This window comes from Thermobia domestica, chromosome 9 (genome assembly GCF_964235325.1).
Source record: "Thermobia domestica chromosome 9, izTheDome1.hap1.1, whole genome shotgun sequence".
Classification (NCBI taxonomy): Eukaryota; Metazoa; Arthropoda; class Insecta; order Zygentoma; family Lepismatidae; genus Thermobia; species Thermobia domestica.
In genome coordinates, this window is record NC_137462.1 from 54,567,058 (window position 1) to 54,588,487 (window position 21,430).

The following is a 21,430-nucleotide window of genomic DNA, read 5'->3' on the forward strand; positions in this document are numbered from 1 at the left end:
GATTTGAATGAAACTTTGCATGCTTGTAGAACATCGAAAAATAATAGACATGTATTATTATTATTATTATTATTATTATTATTATTATTATTATTTCGGCAATGGTGAGGGTTTAAGGGTAGAAACCGCCCTTTGAACTGTAGAGGTGGCCTCCAATCATAACCAGAAAACAACCATTTAATGTAGAAGAAAACATACTGCCAGGGGGGGGTTACCACAGCTGGTGCAGAAACTGACGTCAAAATTTCAAAATGGCGGATCCAATATGGTGATTACAATTACAAAATGTCTTCTGGTTTGAAATGCTCTGTAATTAGGTAAGAACAATCATAGTAGATAGGAGTTACTGCGAGAAGGTTGCTGACCGATTTGAAACCACTTTCTGCATGTACTTTAACGGGATCCTTGATTAAAGTGCGTCTCTGCACCTCTTACTACTAGGGGTGCTTATTTACAGTGAGCCCCTCGTCTCCCACTTTTCGGGGTGCTTATTGAGAGTGAATCCTTTCGCCTCTCACTAGTCGGTATGTTTATTTAAAGTGAGTCCCCTCGCCTCTTACTATGTCATAATTTCATATAACATCAATTTTTATAATTATGAATTTATCGAGAAAACGTTTTACAGGAATGACATTCCGCAAAAAAAAAAAAAAAAAAAAAAAAAAAAAAAAAGTGTTTGATGTATAAATATCGTTTACACCACGCACACTTATTACGGAAATAACTTTGCACAAATCGCAAAATGCTACAGAATCTATGAAAGAAAATCTTACGAGATTTTCAAACGCAGGTGGGTTTTCTTCCAAATAACCGCCTTAGTACCACGCATACCTAATAAGATTTGCAAATCTGGGGGAAGAAACTGATTATGAATCAGTGATTGAATCTTTATTATATTATTATGAGATGTAAATTTATGTTACAGTTGTAGAGAAGGACAATGTCAGAAAAATATATCAAGAAGTTTATCCACGGCCTAAAAAAGAACCAATCAAGAGGCTGAATTCTACCAGTCGTTCCAGGGTTCCTAATTTGAGGTACTCTTTTGTACTTAAAATAGGTTCAAAAGTTGATGAATTATGTTCACTTCACGAATCAAATAACAAAATGGACTTTGCGTTAGAGGCTGGGAGAAAAACCTCTTGAAACCATGATCTCACAAGACTTGTTAATTTTCGCTAATCTGATGCTTTCACAAGGACAATTTCATATTTAAAGAGGTTGTTTTGGACTATAGAGGGAGGCGAGGGGACTCAGTTTCAATAAGCACCCCGATAGTGAGAGGCGAGAGGACTCACTTTAAATGAGCACCCTTAATAGTGAGAGATGTAGAGACGCACTTTAATCAAGCATCCCATTAAAATACATACAGAAAGAGGTTTCAAATTGGTCAGCAACCTTCTCGCAGTAATCCCTGCCAACTATGATTGTTCTTGCCTAATTACAGAGCATTTCAAACCAGAAGACTTTTTCTAATTGTAATCACCATAGTGGATCCGCCATTTTGAATTTTGATGTCAGATTCTACATCAGTTGTTCTACCCCCCCCCCCCCTGGCAGTATGTTTTATTCTACATTAAACGACTGTTTTCTGCCTATGCTTGGAGACCACTCCTACAGTTTAAAGGGTGGTTTCTACCCTTAAACCCGCACCATTGCCGAAATAATATATATATATATATATATATATATATATATATATATATATATATATATATATACGTGTCTATTATTTTTCGAGTAATACAAAGTCGATTTACAAGTATACAAAGTTTCATTGAAATCGGTGAGTGACATTTCCGTAAGTCTCCTTGTAAGACGCGAATATGTACTACAAAAACAAAGGGAACGTAATCGCACGGCTTTTTGTTCCAGATTGCAGTTGAACACCGTTACAGTGAATTTGATCGAGCGTAAACTAAATTCGTTACGCATGATTCGCAAAACTATTTTTAAATGGAATTCTGTTTTGGACATCTCCTTTAATAAATACTTATATAAAGCAAATTCCGAAATTACGCCTATACTGAGAAAGACGATTGTGGCAATTAATTATGACCACATTAAGGTTATCACTTCAATAAGTATTTTCGAGCTCCTTCGTGGTTAAACGGTTAGTGTACGAGACTTTGGCGTGAGAGACACGGGTTCGATTACCGTCGGGAGCTAATGTGGTTCGGATTTCACGTTAATCTGTAGGTTCCGTCTCATATAGCCTCGCTGATGAAAGTGACGGTTAACTCAAAATCAACTCAACTAAATGACAGTTTTGAAATATATCTTCTGAGGCTTTTCTGAGAGGGGGCCTAGGAAAAATTTTAACCCTGGCTGATACGCTAGCAACCAACTATAAATTCCCATCCATAAACACAACCTTAATTTCTTAGGACATAAAATGCAATTAATTAAGATTTTGAACTTCTGTCCTAAGAGTAGTCTTCATAAAAGATATTAGAACTATCCACGATGAATGAATGATCATTTTCGAATACTTGAAATATAATCACTATGAAACACTACACGGATAGCTCTCACACAGTTCTGCAAATAACAAGCAGTCCTTTGAATACCATATTAAACTGTGACACTCAAAGCAAACAATCCTTTACTTTTCTAACCCTGCCTACACCACTGCTTTATTAAACGAAACAAAAAAAAAATAAAAAATAAAAAAGTCTGCATGAAGAAAAACGTAGTCACGTGGAAAGTCACGTTTTTCTCGCTAGTCACCATTTGGCACTTATCTTCATCTTAAGAATACTAAGCAAGGTCGTCGCTATGAGGTGATCAAAACTTGCAGATAAAAGTAGCAATCGAAACTCTTGCTCCTAACAGCAGATGAATTGATTAGCACAGCTGCGCATACTAATACTTCCGAGGTTCTTTTTAAATCATTTTATCCTATAAACAAATACACACAAAAATAACCATTATTGTTATTATTTTTAAAGATGCAAATTTCTTCTTTTCCAAGTGTCAGATACTTCCCATATACAGAAGCTAAAGGCTGTGGATGAGAGAGTGATTTGAAACGTAATGGAAATAGATTAATATTTCAGTACATTTAAAAAAAAAATGTTTTTTACTCACCGAGAAGCTTGGGAGATTTATAGCAAATCCATACCAAGGAACATACGGGTCAATCTCTAGAAATTTTTCATTATGCTACAAAAGCGATATTTTAAGCAATTCAAGTCTCTTTAATAAGGCTTGTAATTTAAGTTTCTTTAATAAGTTTATTCTCTTACTCTTAGATAAACCTCCTTGACTTTTTTTTTTCTCTGGGCACGATCATAATGGATTATGCATATACTATTGAATTTAACTTGTTCACTGGCGCAACTTTTGGGAAGCCACATCGGTAAAAATTTAAATCTTACAGCCACAGGCCTATAGCTTTGTGAAGCTGTATATAGCTTTCTTTTAGTTTGTAGCAATACCATTGAAATGTCTACCGATGAAACTGTTCTCAAGAGCTACAAATGAACTCGTTTACCTATATGTTGCGAAGTAAAGTAATTAGAAGATAATTGTAGAAAATGGGAGGGAGTCAATCCATGGAAGTCTCCTCAAATCCTATGAAAAACCTAGTACGTTTATTTTAAACGCATCCTCATTAAAAGATCCTGGAAACATCTGAAAATGCACTGAAGGATTTCTCAATTAAGAGACGAAGCTACAGCTACTATTCTATAGTCCCAAGATATGGATGATCAAACTAATTATTCAAACTCGGCCTTTGCACTTTGAACCTCAAGCGTCTGTGAGGAAACTGTAAGATAGCCTTTTGACTTACGAGCCGGCCCGTCTAGTCCCAAAGATTGTCAAGTTACCACGAGGCGCTTAGATTTTATATTAACAGCGACAGTATATGTATGTAAAAACCTTTGCAAAATTTACTGAGTGCTTTATACACCTAGTGAAGTTCTACCAGAAAATGAGCAGGACGCACTGGATGCCATTAAACGAGAATCTGGCAGGTGATAAAACCAATGTGAAAATCTTATGATGACGAAGGACTACATGGCATTTCTAGAAGCACATTGGATTCTCCACTTTACCACTCAATCTTCTTGTACTCCTCTCATACTTATCTATTCTTTTGTCAAGCAATGTACAATGTTATCATCATTCAGTTATCGTCTTCCAATTAGTTTTGCGTAGATATATCATTTCCTCGTTCCTTTATTCAGTACATTGTATAATTTTCAACGTTTGTCACGGACTGAATTTTAAGAAGTTGCAGTCGGAGGAATATTACTTTAATGTGTGCAACCACGTATATGTGTAATTCTGAATCTCTCTCGCCAGATAAGCCCTCTAATTCACCTTTTATATTAACAAACAGAGAAAATAACAAGTGTCAACAGTACATCACGTCTAGAAGTTTACTTTGTAAGAAGTTATATTTTCTCAATTAATATTGAAACCACTTCTGGTTTAGTACAGAAACTAGACTGGAGATTGAATATATTACTAGTATGCTTAATTAATTGACAGCAACGGAGAAAAACCCTAAATGACCATCAATTACAGTTTTACTCGATGGCTATCAACTTGAACAACAGTTAATGGTTGATGTCTCCCACTTCAGGCTCGAAGAGGGTTGAGAGAGAATATGGTATCTGCTCTTAGAAGGCTTAATAGATTCCAAAAAGCCGCTTCTCTATGTAGATCAATATTGAAACCCGAAGTTATACTGGATTCCTGTCATCTTCGGTATTAGAGATAAGGATAGAGATTAAATGTATTCTTGCGACGCTTAATCAATTAGGAAACTGCTTCTGGTTATCTATTAGCTTTTGTTCTGCTGTGATAATCGTTAACACAGGAAATTAACTTCTATCCCTTCCGGTTTGAATATCACTCCCACCAACCTAGTTTTTAATTTTTGACCCACTACAATATGACTAAAATCAACGGAGTTTTCGAAATTTCTGCCTGCTGGATAAATACACAGTTCCACAAGCTACACATATAAAGGAATTTTGGTAAACCAACTAACTAAACAAACAAACAAACAAAAACTCTATGGCCTATGGAACCCGGCGGTTCAATGCCGCGTTCACAAAAGCTCTCCACTGACTTCTATCCTTAGCCAATTGGTTTCAGTTTCTACTCTGTATTCCTATCTCTGCAAGATCCATCTTAATATTGTCCTCCCATCTGCGCCTAGGTCTTCCTAATGGTCGTTTTCCGATTGGTCTTCCAGTCAAGACTGAAAGCGTTTCTACTTTCTTTCATTCTAGCTACATGACCTGCCCATCTAAGCCACCTAGACTTGACGACCCTAACAATGTTGGGTAAACCGTATAAATTATGTAGTTCCTCGTTATGAAGTTTCCGCCATCCCCAATTCCCGTTCCTCTTGGGTCCGAATATTCCTCTAAGGATCTTGTTCTCGAATACTTTTATTGTGCTGCCAAAATGTCTTGAACCGTGGCAAAAATGCGAACTACAGCTCACACACCCACGCGCTGAGCCAATAAGTGTTCAGCTGTTGCTAAGCGAAAGAAAGCGAGTGGAATTCAGTTAGCCGATAGCAGCGCTTGCAACGGAAGACTAGGAGCAAATCAATGTGGTATATCTTTAGTCTGTGTTCTTTCCTCAGAGTAAGCGACCATGTTTCGCAGCCATACAGAACAACAGGCATGATTATCGTTTTGTACATTTTAAGCTTCAAATTTCTCGACAGAATTCGCGACGACAAGAGATTTTGAACCGAGTAGTAACACGAATTCGCTGCTTTTAGTCGGCATTTAACTTCTTCGTGAATATGATTTTCGTCTGTTAATATTGATCCTAGGTATTTGAAAGTATCTACTTTATCAAAAGTATTATTTAATATTTTAACGCATCCATAATTTGCCGTATTACGGTCTCGACGCACTTCCATGTATTTAGTTTTCTCTGCATTTACTTCTAAACCCATGTCCCTGCAAGCGTTTGATAAGATCTCTGCATTTCTTTTTATTGTTCTCCTATCATCCCCTATTAAATTTACATCATCAGCATATGCCATAACCTGGTGAATACCGTCCTACTCTAGGCCCTGGTTGCTATCTTTGATTTTCCTTATAATGTATTCCAGCACAAAGTTAAATAATAATTGCGACAACGCATCTCCTTGTTTTAGGCCATTTTCGACGTGAAAGCTCGTGGACAAAAATTTTCCTACCCGGACTTTACTTTGGGATTCATTTAGACACATCTTAATTAATCTAATTAGCTTTCTCGGTATTCCAAGTTCTGTAAGAACGATGTATAATGTTTCTCTCCTAACCGAGTCGTACGCCTTTCTAATATCAATAAATAGTTGATGTACCGGGGTATTGTATTCAAACTTTTTTCGAGTATTTGGCGAATGGTAAATATTTGGTCGATAGTTGATCGATTTCGTTTAAATCCGCACTGATAATCTCCAATAATTTCATCTGCGTAAGGGATCAATCTTGCTAATAGAATATTTGAAAGGATCTTATAGGATGTTGACAAAAGAGAAATGCCTCGATAATTATTACAGTCAGTTTTGTCGCCTTTCTTGTGAATTGGAACAATGATTGATTGATTCCACTCTTGTGGCAATTCTTCCTTGTTCCAGATAAATTGGAACCAACTGCCTTAGTAATCCCATCTGGCTAAGTCATGTAAAAGAGAAAGTGTCCCCAATAGGAATCGAACCCGCCTAGAACATTAGCGATAACACTACGCGGGAACATAATAATAATAAAGCAATTAGCAGTAGTGAAATGGGAACATGCTTTTGTTGTAAAGCAATATGTATATTTAGGACGTCAGTTGAATGCTAGAAAATTGTTTACACGTTTCTGAAGACTGAAAAAAATAGTAATAAAGCTTGGTAAAAACAAATACATTGCATCCTTTTTATTACAAAATGCTACAACTTCTCTATATAAAAGACGTCCTGAGACACTGACCAATTCATCAACGCCGAGCACAAACCACTTAAGCTAGAAACTTGAAATTTGGATAGGGCATAGGATTTGTGACAAGGTCCCACTAAGGAAGAAGGGTGTTCGGAAATTTGATGAGGAAGCAGGGACAAAAGGATTACAATTAATGCTCATATTTCGAAATCTCTCAAAGCAGGGACACGGAATTTGGTGTATGAACTTTTTAAAAATAATTAGGCATGTTTCAGCTTTTTTTTTTTTTTTTTTTTTTTTGTATTTCATCTAGAAGGCAAAAGAAAGAAAAAGAAAAAAAAAGAGTTAAGAAGGAAAAAGGGATGGAAATTACAATTATTGTAAGATGTCCATATTTAGGAATCTCTTAAGGTTAAGAACATGAAATGCGGTATTTAGATTTCTCATTTAAAATAATTACACTTGTGTTTTACACTTTTCTGATATTCGCCCTAGAACAGAAGGGAAAAAAACAATACGAAAAAAGGGTGGGGTTATAATTAGATGGTCATATCTCGAAACTAGTTAAGGTTACAGATATGAAACTTTCTATCTAGATTTTCCATTTAAAATACCTAAAGACGTGCTTCAGCGTTTTTTAGATGTTTCCTTAGAAAGGAAGAAAAAAGTTATAACTCTTAAAATAAGATGCCATACCTCAAACTTCAACAAGAAATGAAATGAAATCTTTAAGTTTTACGTCCCACGGTTATGCCGGTTAGGCTAAAGGAGACGGTGATGATGAGAGATGAGTGAAATGGTGGAATGAAGAAAGTGGGAGGAAAAGGGAGAACCCCGAGAAAACCAACGAGCATGGTGTTTGTCCAACACAAAGTCCACACGGCGCGAGCTGGGATCGAACCAGGGACTCCAAGCACCGGAGGTGAACGCTCTTCCACTGAGCCACCGCGCTCCCGCAAGCTTCATTAAGAGTATAGACATGATAATTAAAGATGGATTTCAGTATTTTCCGAAGTGTCCATGAAAAGGCAAGAAAAAAGGAGTGGGGTTCCGGAAACCACTTGACATTAGAGCTATGAAAAGTGCGAAATGCGGGCTGAGCAAAACCGGGGCCTGCGGGTGAAGTCCCCAGCTACCCGAAAACAAGCTTTAAAAATTTGTAGTTCCAAAGAAGCACCCTCCCGCTGACGAACAATTTTTACAAATTCTAGTTACAAATTAATAAAAAAGTGTTATGCTATAAATTTTGATACGATCCTTTATTTCCTGCAGTATTTCATTTATTTAGATAAATGAAAGTACATTATAGAATGCCAAGAAGTATCGTATACTATTAACAACATCGTTAGCAATTATTTTGTTCTAAAGCTTTGAAATAAGATTTAACAAATATGGAAGAAGCATTATTACTGTTAATTGTAATATTTTGGTGTATTGTATACGACTGCAGACTATAGAACTTCCAAAATTTCGTTCCATGTAATATACAACGATGATGAGAAATTCTGAATCTGAAGTTTTAAATTTCCTTTCCAACTGTTGACAGCACTGAGGACACGGTGGTTCAGTGGTAGAACGGTCCTCTGGTTCGATCCCCGGTCGCGTAAGTTTGTGGTGGACAACATCGTGTCTGAGGGTCTCCTTAGGGTTGTTTTCTCTCACAACAACATTCCACCAATTGTTTCATTAGCTTCTACTTTCATTCATAATTCGTCTCCTTTAGCCTCTAGAGAACAAACGAAGGACGTAAAATTATAATTTCAGTTTTTTTTTTTCCGCAGTACTGAACTCTTTTTTATTTATTTATTTATCTTTAAACTATAAGATTATTCTAGCTGCCGAAAGCTTTGCTATTTATTTGTATAATGAGGCTTGTCTCATTAAGATCATTTTTTAAATTTAAAACAATCTTTCTCTCCTGTCAAGAAGTACTACTTTTAGTATCAACAACTCTTTTAAATCCCCTATCGTCACCCAATATTATACTTAACCTTGGCAGAACAATGCTCAATTTTTGCGGAAGGAACTGACAAAATTATCGGCAAGTTAAGGTGAGGTTGTAGATTTTAATACTCATATAATGTTCAAATATCCAGAACTTAAGAACCTGGATTTTAAACGTCAGAAACATGGTGTCACAATTTTGCGTGAATAAGAGCAAACGGATATTTTTTATTTTGACATCGAATTTTGAAGAGTCACTTCTTAGTAATACTAAAGGCCCAGAACAGCCTTCAGGGAGGACTATCTTCCCTCCTTACTTTACTTGTTTCTAATTTACTCCATCACCGTAAATGTAACGCACTACCTTCGTAAGAACAAGCATACAGATAAACTACCTAACAACTTTACGGAAAAATATTCACAATCTTACGAAGTTGTGTCTTACAGGCGCAGTCATCAGACTTTTAGTTTATATATATATATATATATATATATACAGAAATGAAAAGATATCTCTTCTGCGTAATTTTCTACTCACTAATGTTGTCAATGTTTTAGAACTGTTCTTGCTCTCAAAGGACGTTTCCTGTAGCTCACACGTGATTCCCCGGTGGGAGTGGGAATTATTTGCACGACCTACCCTTGGGCAGACGGAAAAAAAAAAGGAGAATTAAATTTAGAAAATATTAGTCGGTCTCGAAAACACTATCCAAATTATTTATTCACATGAATTCTAGGGAAAGGCCACGTCTCCTCCTCCTGATCCGATTGCGCACCTTCATGACTATTAAGTACAGAAAGCATAGGGCGGCATATAGTTCACATTTAAAGGATTACAACTTTGCCCCACCTGTGAAAAGCTCTGCAGACGTCCATGCTAACAGCTATACTGTACGGAACCGAAGCTGTGGGATTTATAACCCTCCACTTTCGTTGTCACCAGAAGCGACGAAATTACTTAATCATCCACTTAACTGTCAACAAAACTGCACGGGTTCACCAATTTATAGGTCATATAATACTGCTACAATCCTTCAGACTGCAGCAGGAAACTGAATGCAAATGTCCGTATCCATGCCCTTACTACTTTACACCTCCACATTGGGAACAATTTAGTATCTTTCTCAATTCCATCAAATCCATCGACGACTCCGAAGCCGGTACTGTCACCTACAGTGGGGCGCTGTAAATGACCTCGTTTATGTGAATACCCACCGTTAATGACGCGCCTGTTCCTTGTGGATGCACCCTTTCGCTACCGCTCGGATCCATTGTTGCGCTCCTGCTCTGACTCGGTTAGAGAACATTCGTGCCTTTTAGTGATCATCTAGTAGAGTTGGTTCGTATTCTGTGTACTGTAGATTTTATGCCATACGTCCACACTGTATTTATACTCATGACTACATCACAGTTACATACAATAAAAAAAAAAAAAATAAAAAAATAATAATAATAATAATAACTACCAAGTGAGCCAGAGTCATTACCAGGTGATTTGGGGGAAAAAATAAACAATGCCTATAATTTATATTATCAAGCACACGGAAACAAGCAAAAACTAGTATCATTTAAGTCAGAATTACATGTTCCGATCACCTTAGAGAAAAACAGTAAGCCACAATGACTTCAAACAATATTTTCCTCAAATGCCCTAACACTGTGCTTACTACCTGCCTTTGTTCCCTTAGACTCTTAAATCTCGCAGTCACTAAACAAACCTCTGTGGAATTATATCTAACAGAAGGGAAACACGTACACTCAATAAGAATTATTGTAGTATTAGGAGTCGTTCTTATGTAAAATATCGCAGGCTATATTTCTCTAATTATAATATGGGCGTGACTTTTTTTTTTCATTTTCACGAGGACGCTACTTTATTTTATTCTATAGAATTTATTTAATTGTAGTAACGGACTGAAGTGACCATGAAGCACACTAATCTTATCAAATTTAAGGCGTACTACTTTCATTCTATCCTAGCGCAACCTCCAATTGCGAGGTGATGTAAATCAAAACTCATGATATGGAGATCTAAGATTCCACTGATTCTAGTGTCAGCTACCCTACATCCACGAAACAGCCACTAGCGAAGCTGCCACAAAGAAACCACTAGTTAGTGTCTGATGAAGCCAAAGTGTCAGTTGGCGAAACTGTACCACATATGTAGTTTTTTATGTGAATATATTGTTTTGCTCAGCAAATAGTTTGTTTGTGTATAAGTATATACAAAGCAAAGCTTCTACTTATGGAAAATATTACACTAGAATTGTTTCTCTTAAAGGGTCGGAGAGTTTAAAATAAGCATGCAGCGATTAGCTGTTATTTTCTACTTTACCTGAGTATACTGAGTTGAGTTAGTTACAAAGAACATCTTACCTCACAATATCAGCAGAGATAAAATGAAAACAAATGTTTACCGCGAATTACCGTATTTTTACATGTCATTTCGACTTCTTGCAGGCGCTTTCCTCATAGACATCTCAATGAGACCCAAGTGACTGACAACACAATTGGTAATATCTTGGGTTCTAACTATTGCCTACTACTTCCAAACATTGTTAGTAGTTTGCTTGCTGATGTGCATACAATACTGACTGAAAGTAGTTCAGTATTCTAGGCTAGGTATAACCATAACATTTTTGTTCAAACAAATACATTTGTACCGAACTAATATTTCGATGCATTTTAATTTGGGGATAAGTTTAGAGCTGCCTTTCCGTTTTTTATAAAAATTAGGAAAATTTATAGAAGTGATGTAAGAAACGATGAGTTGGAATTCTTATGTGATGTGTAGGTGTGTAAGTATGCCCGTAAAGTTATGTTTAATACGAGGAAAGATATGTAGAACTGGGCACTATTTGCAAGACGTGGAAGGTTTCGATGATTCAGTAGCATGGTAGTCGTATAGATGGCGAATCGGTGCGTCGTGATATTTCCGCACTGAGTTCTGCAGTATTATATAAGAATAATTAAGAGAAGGTATTAAATTTTTATTAGAACCATGGATTACTGAATTAAAGTGCTACCGTAATTTAAAATTCTATGAGAACCAATTCCAGTCAGTCACTGTTCTAGTCTAAAGTCTTAGCGGATAGCCTAAACTAACTTAAAAATTTTTAATGTGTTTGCTGCCTTTTTGTAGGTTTGAAATTGGAGGGGTACCTCTAAACTTAAGCCTTAATTTGACTTAATCTATGAACAAACCGTTTTACTACGTAAGTTTGTCAGAAAAGTTCTGATTCGTAACCCACAGGGACTTGTAGATCTAAAAAATCGATGCGAAAGGACGCGAATAGGGTTGAGGCATGTGCTATTCGGAGTCGCTAGACAAATGTACTAGTGTTGATGTCCATTTTTATCTGATATTATTCTCAAACTCTAAAAATGAAAGTTACAACTTGACGCTTGTAGAAATTAGTTTCTTAGTTAGTATTTCTTCTTTACACAGTACTAAAGTTTACCAGTAAATTTTTCATTTTTTACGTGGGGGTATTCTTAAACTGAGCTTTTACAGGATTTCTTGCTGTTTTCCTACTAAGTGGAAAAAAAAAATAACAACGCAGTGCTGGGTTTGTGCATCTCTGCACTATAAACGCAAGCAAGCGCTTTCTCGAATTAATCCCTTATTAGTAATTATTTCTTTTACCATATTGTGATTTCATTTAGTAAAGGAAACTTCTTAGAAATCAGAGTAATTCTTAGAATAACTGAAAACAAACAATAACAAATTAATAAGTAAATAAAGAAAGAAAAATCTCACCTGTACGCTAAAGACATACACTGAAACAATTTTGTCAGTGAGGAGTCAATTGTCAGTTGCTGAATTTTTCTCTCAATTCTTCCATCTCTGACAGATGGTTGCGAGATCATTAAATCACTTGTCACGGAGTTTGCTCTATCCTCATCGGGTAGAGGCACTCCAAGAAGATCCTCTTCGTCCTGATCATCTTTATCAACATGAGATACCATAAAATGACCCGAATGTATAGTTTCCTTTCCAGACTTTTTCGGCATGATTGTGGCCATGGTGCCCTGTGTCATAAATGACACCTGACGGTACATACACGGAGTGCACTGCATTGAACACTAGTCACAAACAAAACCACAAACACTATCACTTATATCTCTTGCGCTCAACAATTTCAAACTACTTCCTACTCGCAACAAGCTAGTAGCCATTATGTAAAGATCTGGAGTTTGCAACACATGTACTATAGCGCACTCACGCGGAGAAATGTAAAAGTAACCTTCAAAACAACTGAATTGCGTATTGCGTTTCACAAGTACGCAGTACTTGATGTTACAGAACTACAGGAGGAAAATGTTACGTATCGTATTCGGAGTAAAGATGGCGTCTGTTTTTTTCATACAACGGTAGTTACTATAATGTGCGCAACCAAAAGAGGCCTACCGAAAATAAGGATAGTGTAAACTAACTCTTTACCATGTACCAGTGACAACGCCAGAGCGGACCAGGGCGGACGCGCCAGTAATGGCTGGGTCGACTCCCGAACCCCAAGATATGTTGTACCGGTATTATAATATAGGATTAGGATTAGGAATTAGATTTCTGTACTTTCGGTATCTATGGCCATGTTAACCAGTCACGTATGAGGGATGACGTCCCTCGACGATCACACTATCGAGGAAAGGGAAGGAAGGAAACGACCTGAGACCAATATGCTTGTTACCATTCCGGCATTTGCCTGGTGTGAATGAGGGAAACCTCACTCAGGATGGCTGGCTGGCGTAAGAAGGTTTCACACTTTTTCGACAGTGTGTCGCCACCGGTTATCGAACCCGGGACCGCTTTGTAATCTAGGTTAAGTACTATAAACATTATCCTTTTTCTTCGATATAGGCTACAAAAAATAGCTGCACTCCCAAATAATTTTCTCTGTTCCTCAGCCTATCCCCTTGCATAAATTGAAGTTGGCGTCGTCACTGCTGCGTATTACCCATGAAAAGTTACTATCAGCAGCGAGGTAACTCGTGATTGTATGGTTAGCATCAAAGGTCCCCACTTTGGACTAAACTCACTCAACTTCACTTTCACAACACCCTTTCTAAACGCTCACTCGAACAACTCACACTCACAATATTCTTTCAACATCACGCTCACTTAATCTTACACTCGCAACATCATTTTGACAACAGCCTCACTCGACTTCCCGCTCGCAACATCATTTCGACATCACCTCGCCAGGGGCGTCATTTAGGGGGCAGGAAGGGGCATTTGCCCCACCCACCCCTGAGTTTGAGATTTATATAGATTTTATCAATAGAATAGTAGTAAGTCAGTGAAAAACACGAAATTTTACTTATGTCTAGGGGTCTTGCCCCCCCCCCAAGCCAAATCTGAAATGACGCTACTGCACCTCACTTAATCTCACTCACATCATTGTTAAGAAGTCACGCTCATTCGATTTCATGGTCACGTCATGATTTAGAACTCGCGTTCACTCAATATTAAGCTCACTTCGTGAGGGTGAGGTCCAGTGAGCATGGGTTTTGAACACCCTTTGGTTAACGTACAAGGAATACTAAACTCTTAATTCGACATTTGAGGGTGATTTAAAGGGACAAGATTTGGCGATAGATGTCACTACAGTCTTCGTATCTCCCATAGGTGGCGCCACAGTGTGTGCAGTGGGTGCATCTGCACCCACATTCTATTTTGTATATTTCTTGTTTCCTATGTTTTGATATATTTGAGTAACTTCTTAAGTCTCTCATAAGTTAAATTAGGCTATTTGCTATTATAGCCATGTTTTTCTAGCTGAGATCTTAAGGCTCAATAATGCAGAGCGTTCTGGCAACAATTTTAGGGTGTGTTGTTCCATCCTAGCCTGCACCCACATTACTAAAATCCTGGCACCGCCTATGGTATTTCCACAATGTATTTTTTACCTTTCACGAAAATTTACAATTTCTCTTACAAATTTCAGCCTACAGACTTCAAATTTTTAGAGAAGACACTTCATAACCTACCGAAGGTAACAACCCGTGCCGCTTTTTTTTTTTATTATTTAGAATTTTTTTCATTGTTGAAATAGTTCTATTGTTAAAGGTTTGAATATTCATTCCAACAACCAAGCCATTTCAACAATGAAGAAAATTCTAAATAAAAAAAAAATCGGCACGGATTGCTGCCTTCGATATGTTATGAAGTTCCTTCTCTAAAAATTTGGGTCCTTATGCAGAATCGTTTTGAAGTGCAATTAGTGCCATACTAAAGAGTTCGACTAACATAAGTCTCCTGCAGTAGTCAGTGTTTTAGTATGACGTTAATCATACGTCGAAACGACTCTGCATAAGGCGGTTGAAGTCTGTAGGTTGAAACTTGTAAGAGAAATCGTGAACTATCGTGAAAGATAAAAAAATACAATAGGGAGATACGAAGACTGTAGTGGCATCTATCGGCGTAACTTGTCCCTTTAAACTAACCTTAACAATTATCGGTGGTGATTTCTTGGTTGTACTGTAAGTAGGAAGGGGATTCAATCAGTGATACTGTTTGCACATTTACATGTACCGGTATAAGCGCCGATGAGAATAAAACATTATAGGGGTGCTCAGAGCCCCCGACGAGGCAAGACTAGTCACAGTGTTTTCCAATAGAAACAGGTACACTTATCAAGATGAGACTAGTGCTTCATCTAGTCATATATTTGGGGTGACTTTCTCCCAGTGTTTGGTAATTGTCACTCTCCAGAGATAAGACAAATTAAATTACAACTAAGTGCATGTCACTATTGTGTAGTACATACAGTTTAAGATGCAAATCAAAAGAACGATCGTCTACATCATCCGGCCAACCACGTAAAAGTTTACATTGCAGATTTTCAATATATTCTGACATAGAGATGAAAGATGGGCATTACTGAATAATAGTATAACAGCTCTATTTCAGTTGCATTCTGTCTATGATTACTAAACTATCTCTATGAAGATAGTGCATGATATGAGTTTCACTTTTTTCTCTTAGCATATTAAAATATTTTTGAATAAAATATTTAACTCGTCAATCTCAGGTGGCAATTTCTCGCTGTCCGAAAATGACGCCTTGATAATTGTTCACGTTTTTGTCAAAACTTGCGTGCGTTATACGCGAAAATTCAAAAGAAAAAAATTAAAAATAGTTATGGAAAAGTTACGGACCATTTCACTTGCATTTATTCCATAATCCTTTCCCCCAAGTTCCTAGATCAAGAGGAAGTCACCATGTTAGTGTTCTCAATCATCCAATAACGTAGTCAACTGAACCTTTTACTCGAATAAATTTTCGAAAATGTTTGAGGTGGAATGTATATACCCAGACAACACGTACGTGTACGACACATGTGCACTATCCATGCATAAGCCGTACATTTGCACATGTGCATTTGTGTGGATGATGAACACATACATAACCCGTGCATAAGCCGTACACGTGAATTTGCGTGGATGAAGCACACATACATAACCCGTGTATGTGCACACGTGCATTTGCCTGGATGAAGCACAAGTACAGAACCCGTGCTTAAAGCCGCTATGTGCACATGTGCATTTGCATGGATGAAGTACACATTTATATAACCCGTGCTGTAGCCGTTATATACACATGTGCATTTGTGTGGATGCAGCGCACGTACAGAACCCGTGCTTAAGCCGTTATGTACACATGTGCATTTGCGTGGATGCAGCGCACGTACAGAACCCGTACTTAAGCCGTTATGTGCACATGTGCATTTGCATGGATGAAGCACACATTTATATAACCCGTGCTGTAGCCGTTATGTACACATGTGCATTTGCATGGATACAGCGCACGTACGTAACACGTGCTTAAGCCGTTATGTGCACATATGCATTTGCATGGATGAAGCACATATTTATATAACCCGTGCTTAAGCCGTTATATACGCATGTGCATTTGCATGGATGCATCGCACGTACGTAACCCGTGCTTAATCCGTTATGTGCACATGTGCATTTGCATAGATGAAACACACATTTATATAACCCGTGCTTAAGCCGTTATATACGCATGTGCATTTGCATGGATGCAGCGCACGTACGTAACCCGTGCTTAAGCCGTTATGTGCACATGTGCATTTGCATGGATGAAGCACACATTTATATAACCCGTGCTGTAGCCGTTATGTATACATGTGCTTTTGCGTGGATGCAGCGCATGTACATAACCCATGCGTGAGCCGTGCATGTGCACATGTGCATTTGCGTGGATGAAGCACATTTAAATTACCGGTGCTTAAACCGTTGTGTGCTCATGGGTATTTGCACGGCTACTGCACGTGTGTATGAGACGTCCATAATACCGTATAAGTGTATACTTTTACTTTCATTCTTTTACTCTCGTTCTCATCAACAGAAAGTAACCTCCATTTTTAGTAGGTGTCGTTTTTCCTCCAGGTGGTGTTATAGAGACTTTTCGACGAATAACAGTTGAATGATTGTAAAAACTCCATAACGTCCACTGAGCTAGGATACAAGATAAACAGGTGGCAGCATTGTACTGATGTAACTACAGTCAGGCAGTTCATAGGTTTACAAAATTATTTTCGTGACCAATTACAGCAGAATATGTTGCGTTATTTGTTACTTGGCAAACATGTCAAAGATACTACCTAAAGCTTTGCTCGTTGCAAATAATAAACTCCAAACCTAAATTCTCACTGACAATTATTAGTTACTTGTTATATACTTTGAAGGTGATGTCTTTGCAGTTATAGATGGTGTTACTGCGTGAGACACCAAATATATAAAGTCCTTTTTTCGTTGCATCACCTCTGTACTACGAGGAAATTACCTGTGCACTACATGTAAATCATCTGGGTACTGCTTCAAATCACCTCTATCGTACATGTAAATCATCTGGGTACTGCGTGTAAATCACCTGTGTGTTACGTGTAAATCATCTCTGTCCTACATGTAAATCATCTGGGTACTGCGTGTAAATCACCTATGTGCTACGTGTAAATCACCTCTGTCCTACATGTAAATCACCTGTGTGTTACGTATAAATCATATCTGTCCTACATGTAAATCACCTGGGTACTGCGTGTAAATCACCTGTGTGTTAACGTGTAAATCATCTCTGTCCTACATGTAAATCACCTGGTTACTGCGTGTAAATCACCTGTGTGCTACGTGTAAATCACCGCTGTCCTACATGTAAATCACCTGTGAACTACATGTAAATCGAATATGTGCTACTTGTAAATCACCTGCGCGGTAGGTGTAAATCACTTGTGCAGGACGTGTACGTGTGCATTGCACATGTTCTGTGCACGTGAAGATGTTGAATAGAACCTGGCATGTATATGTGCATCACATGTACAGGCGTGCATTTATACAGATGATGCACATGTTGCATCCGTGCAATTGTACATGTACTATACGGATACTGTACGTGCATTGTGCTGTCTGGGTAGTATGTTCAGCAGAATATATGACCACATTAAACATATCCTGGTTATTAAAAACATTTCTATTTTGGGGATTTTTATTATAATTGTGATTTCATCTTAGAAAACTAATTTAATGGAAACTATAAATAATAGGATACATAGGGACGGTTAATGCACTACTATTCATGAAAGTTTTAAATTTTAACATCTAGAAGAAATAGAAAAAATGCGTCCGAACTCACACAATTTGTACAGTAGGGTATAAGGCGTGAATGATTACAATTTCAGCGGGGTAGTACATGCATGGGCTGAGCAGCTCTCATGGTTCAGTGTACAAAGTAGTACCGAGAAAAGTGGGTTTGTGCTGTACCAGAAACTCCTTTATGGCTCAACTTAATTAGTAGAGAGTTGACAAGCTAATAGAAAACATGTAGGGAAATATCACTATACTTTGTCGATGTCAAGGGACGAAAAAGAAATATGTGACTGCGTTTCAACAAGACCGCTACTGTACACATATGGTCAACCTACGGGTAGACTAATTCCTGTACCGTGAAATTGGTAATCCGTTACGATAGTGATGTATGTTTGGCAGCAATGGACAGAAGTAGTGTTTCTCTCAATTAATATTTGGTAGGATGTCCTTTTCGCCTGAGCACGGCCCGCAGACGCCTTCGCATGCTTTGCACAAGGTGCCTGGTATCTTTGTCAATAAGTTTCCCCCACGCTTCTGCCAGTCGTCGTTGTAACTCTACCTTGGAGGTGATTGGTGTGCGTCAAACGTTCTTATGCAAAATTTCCTACAGATGTTCGATTGGGTTTTTAAGTTCGGTGACTGAGGGGGAGTTGGTAGTACCTTCGGACAGTTATACAGAAGCCACAAATGTACTGTCGCTCCCGTGAGCTTCGGATCATTATCTTGGTAAAACTTAAACGTGTCTTTAATCTGAAGCTGCTCTGCACTTTTCAGCACATTTTCGCGAAAAAAGTGTAAATATGCATGGTGATCCATTCGACCATCTATAAATACAAGCTCCCCATCACCATTGACCGACATACACTCCCACACCATCACATGCCCCCCACCGTGTTTCACTGTAGGCATCAGATTTCTACTTTCTAATTGTTAATTTTTCTTCCTCCACACATATTGCTGTCCTGCTGAACCAAACACCTCAAATTTACTTTCGTCCACGAATAAGACGTTCTCCCACCATTCTACCGACTTTGCCATATGTTCTCGTGTGAAATTAAATTGTTTTCTTCTATAGGCTTTACTTACATACGATTTCTTTCTTGGTACTCTATCATGAAATCCGGAATTTCTCAACACTGTGTGGACTGTTTCTGCGCTATAACGTTCTTCCCTAACTCTCAGTTTAGGGATGCCGCAATATTTACTGCACTTAGCCTGGGGTTGCTCTTAAGTTTGCGAAGAATAACACGTTCGTCACCATTTGATAAAGTCCTGGGTTTTCCAATTTGTGGTATGGATTCTATTCTATCTTCATTTTTATACCTCCTGACAATGTCTCCAACAGTATTCTTGGGAATGCGTAATATTTCAGTGTATTTACGCCCTTTTGCATGATGATAGATCACCAATTGCCACTGCTCGAAACTTGTATTTTTACCTTCTTTACCCATATTCACCTCACAGTCCATGTAACCTGTTTGATTCACAACGTTCAGTGCTGCTTATGCACATCTGCCATAACCCCTCTTTTGCTGCCCTCTACAGTACATGTCTTGTCACCATGCCACGCCCTCTACGCAGTACAGAAATGAGTAAACACTATTCGTATTACCGAAACCAAATATTAACGGGAGGTATTTTTGGTCCATTATTTGTTTCACATCTTGTTACCAAGCATTGATTAGCAGGTGTTTTTTTTTTGGGGGGGGGGTCAGCGTTCAATATGTATGCACGTATATTTTACCTTACAAATTATGTTTACTTGACCGTTTATTATCCAAATCTAATTTGTTTTTGGCAACTCCTAATCAAAACCGAATATTAATGTGAGCGACTGTACCAACTCAGTCTACACTGGCGTGCTAAATGTTAGTGGGTCACGTTTTCGGACAAGTCCCGTTTTAACCTGTTCTACAGTGATGACATGTACACTCACGTCCAAAATTATTGTCGCATGTCTATAAATATGTTGTAGGAATATAATTTGATAACGAATTCGCCCGGTATTTCTTATAATGTTAGTATGTGTACAATCGGGAAATACATGTATGCGGGAAATTTCATGACAAAAGAGCAGTAAATAAGAAAAATAAAACGAAAATAAATCTTTCGTGTTCATTTAGCAACATTTTGTTTTACTCATTCTAATTTTCGTATTTATAATTCTTTTCCTATGAAGTTTACCACAAATATACATTTCCCGATTATACACATAGTAGGCTACCAGTATTAAAAGTATCCTGCAAAATCATCATCAATTTATATTCCTACAAGAAGACAGTTATATATATATATATATATATATATATATATATATATATATATATATATATATATATGCGACAATCATTTTGGACATGAGTGTACATACATGTAAAACGTTATCATTCTGAGCTCAATCTGCCAACGTGTAATGTCAAGCATCATAGCGGCCGAATAGGGCTCCATTGGGTACAGTTCGTGATTTCGGCTGCTATGTATTAAGTCCCACAATAACGCTAGATATCAGAGAGTGGCCAATGTCATTCTCTTCTCACAACTCCGAACATGGTATCCTGAAGTATACAACAAGCATTCTTCAAGTAATGACGGTTTTACTGGCCTGCACCCCCTCGCCTAGCCTGGCATTAATCCATCAAACATATGTGGTATACAGCAGGGATGGCCGGATCCGGATTTCGGATCTGGATCCGGATCTCGGATCTGGGTGCGAAATTCGGATCTGGATCCGAAATCCGGATCTCAGATCTTGATTCTTATCCAAACCCACATCCCACCCAAATTGTGATAAACTTGAATATCTAAAATTCGCTGAAAGTAATTTCACGAAGTCCTGACAGTGGGGAAGAAAACATAAAATTATGACGGATATTGACAAGTCTATTTGTCTCCTTCATTCTACTCTAAAGATCAAATGCTTGGCTTACTTAAAAAAAAAATGATCCGGATGAGAGTTCGAATGTCGAATCTAGGTCCACTCGGTTACAGGA

General features: G+C 37.8%; 1 protein-coding gene across 3 annotated transcripts in view; it reads right to left on the reverse strand.

Annotated features, from left to right (window-relative positions):
* Mondo (MLX interacting protein mondo) overlaps nucleotides 1–13,109 on the reverse strand; it is a 262,881-nt gene extending 249,772 nt beyond the window's left edge. The window contains exon 1 of one of the 3 annotated variants that reach the window (XM_081771103.1): nucleotides 12,592–13,109. In XM_081771103.1, coding sequence (XP_081627229.1) covers nucleotides 12,592–12,911 — 320 coding nt within the window. In that variant the 5' untranslated portion in view covers nucleotides 12,912–13,109. The remainder of the gene's footprint in view (nucleotides 1–12,591) is intronic. The other 2 variants (XM_081771102.1, XM_081771101.1) reach the window with 2 other exon arrangements.
* Between the last annotated feature and the right edge of the window lie 8,321 nt (nucleotides 13,110–21,430).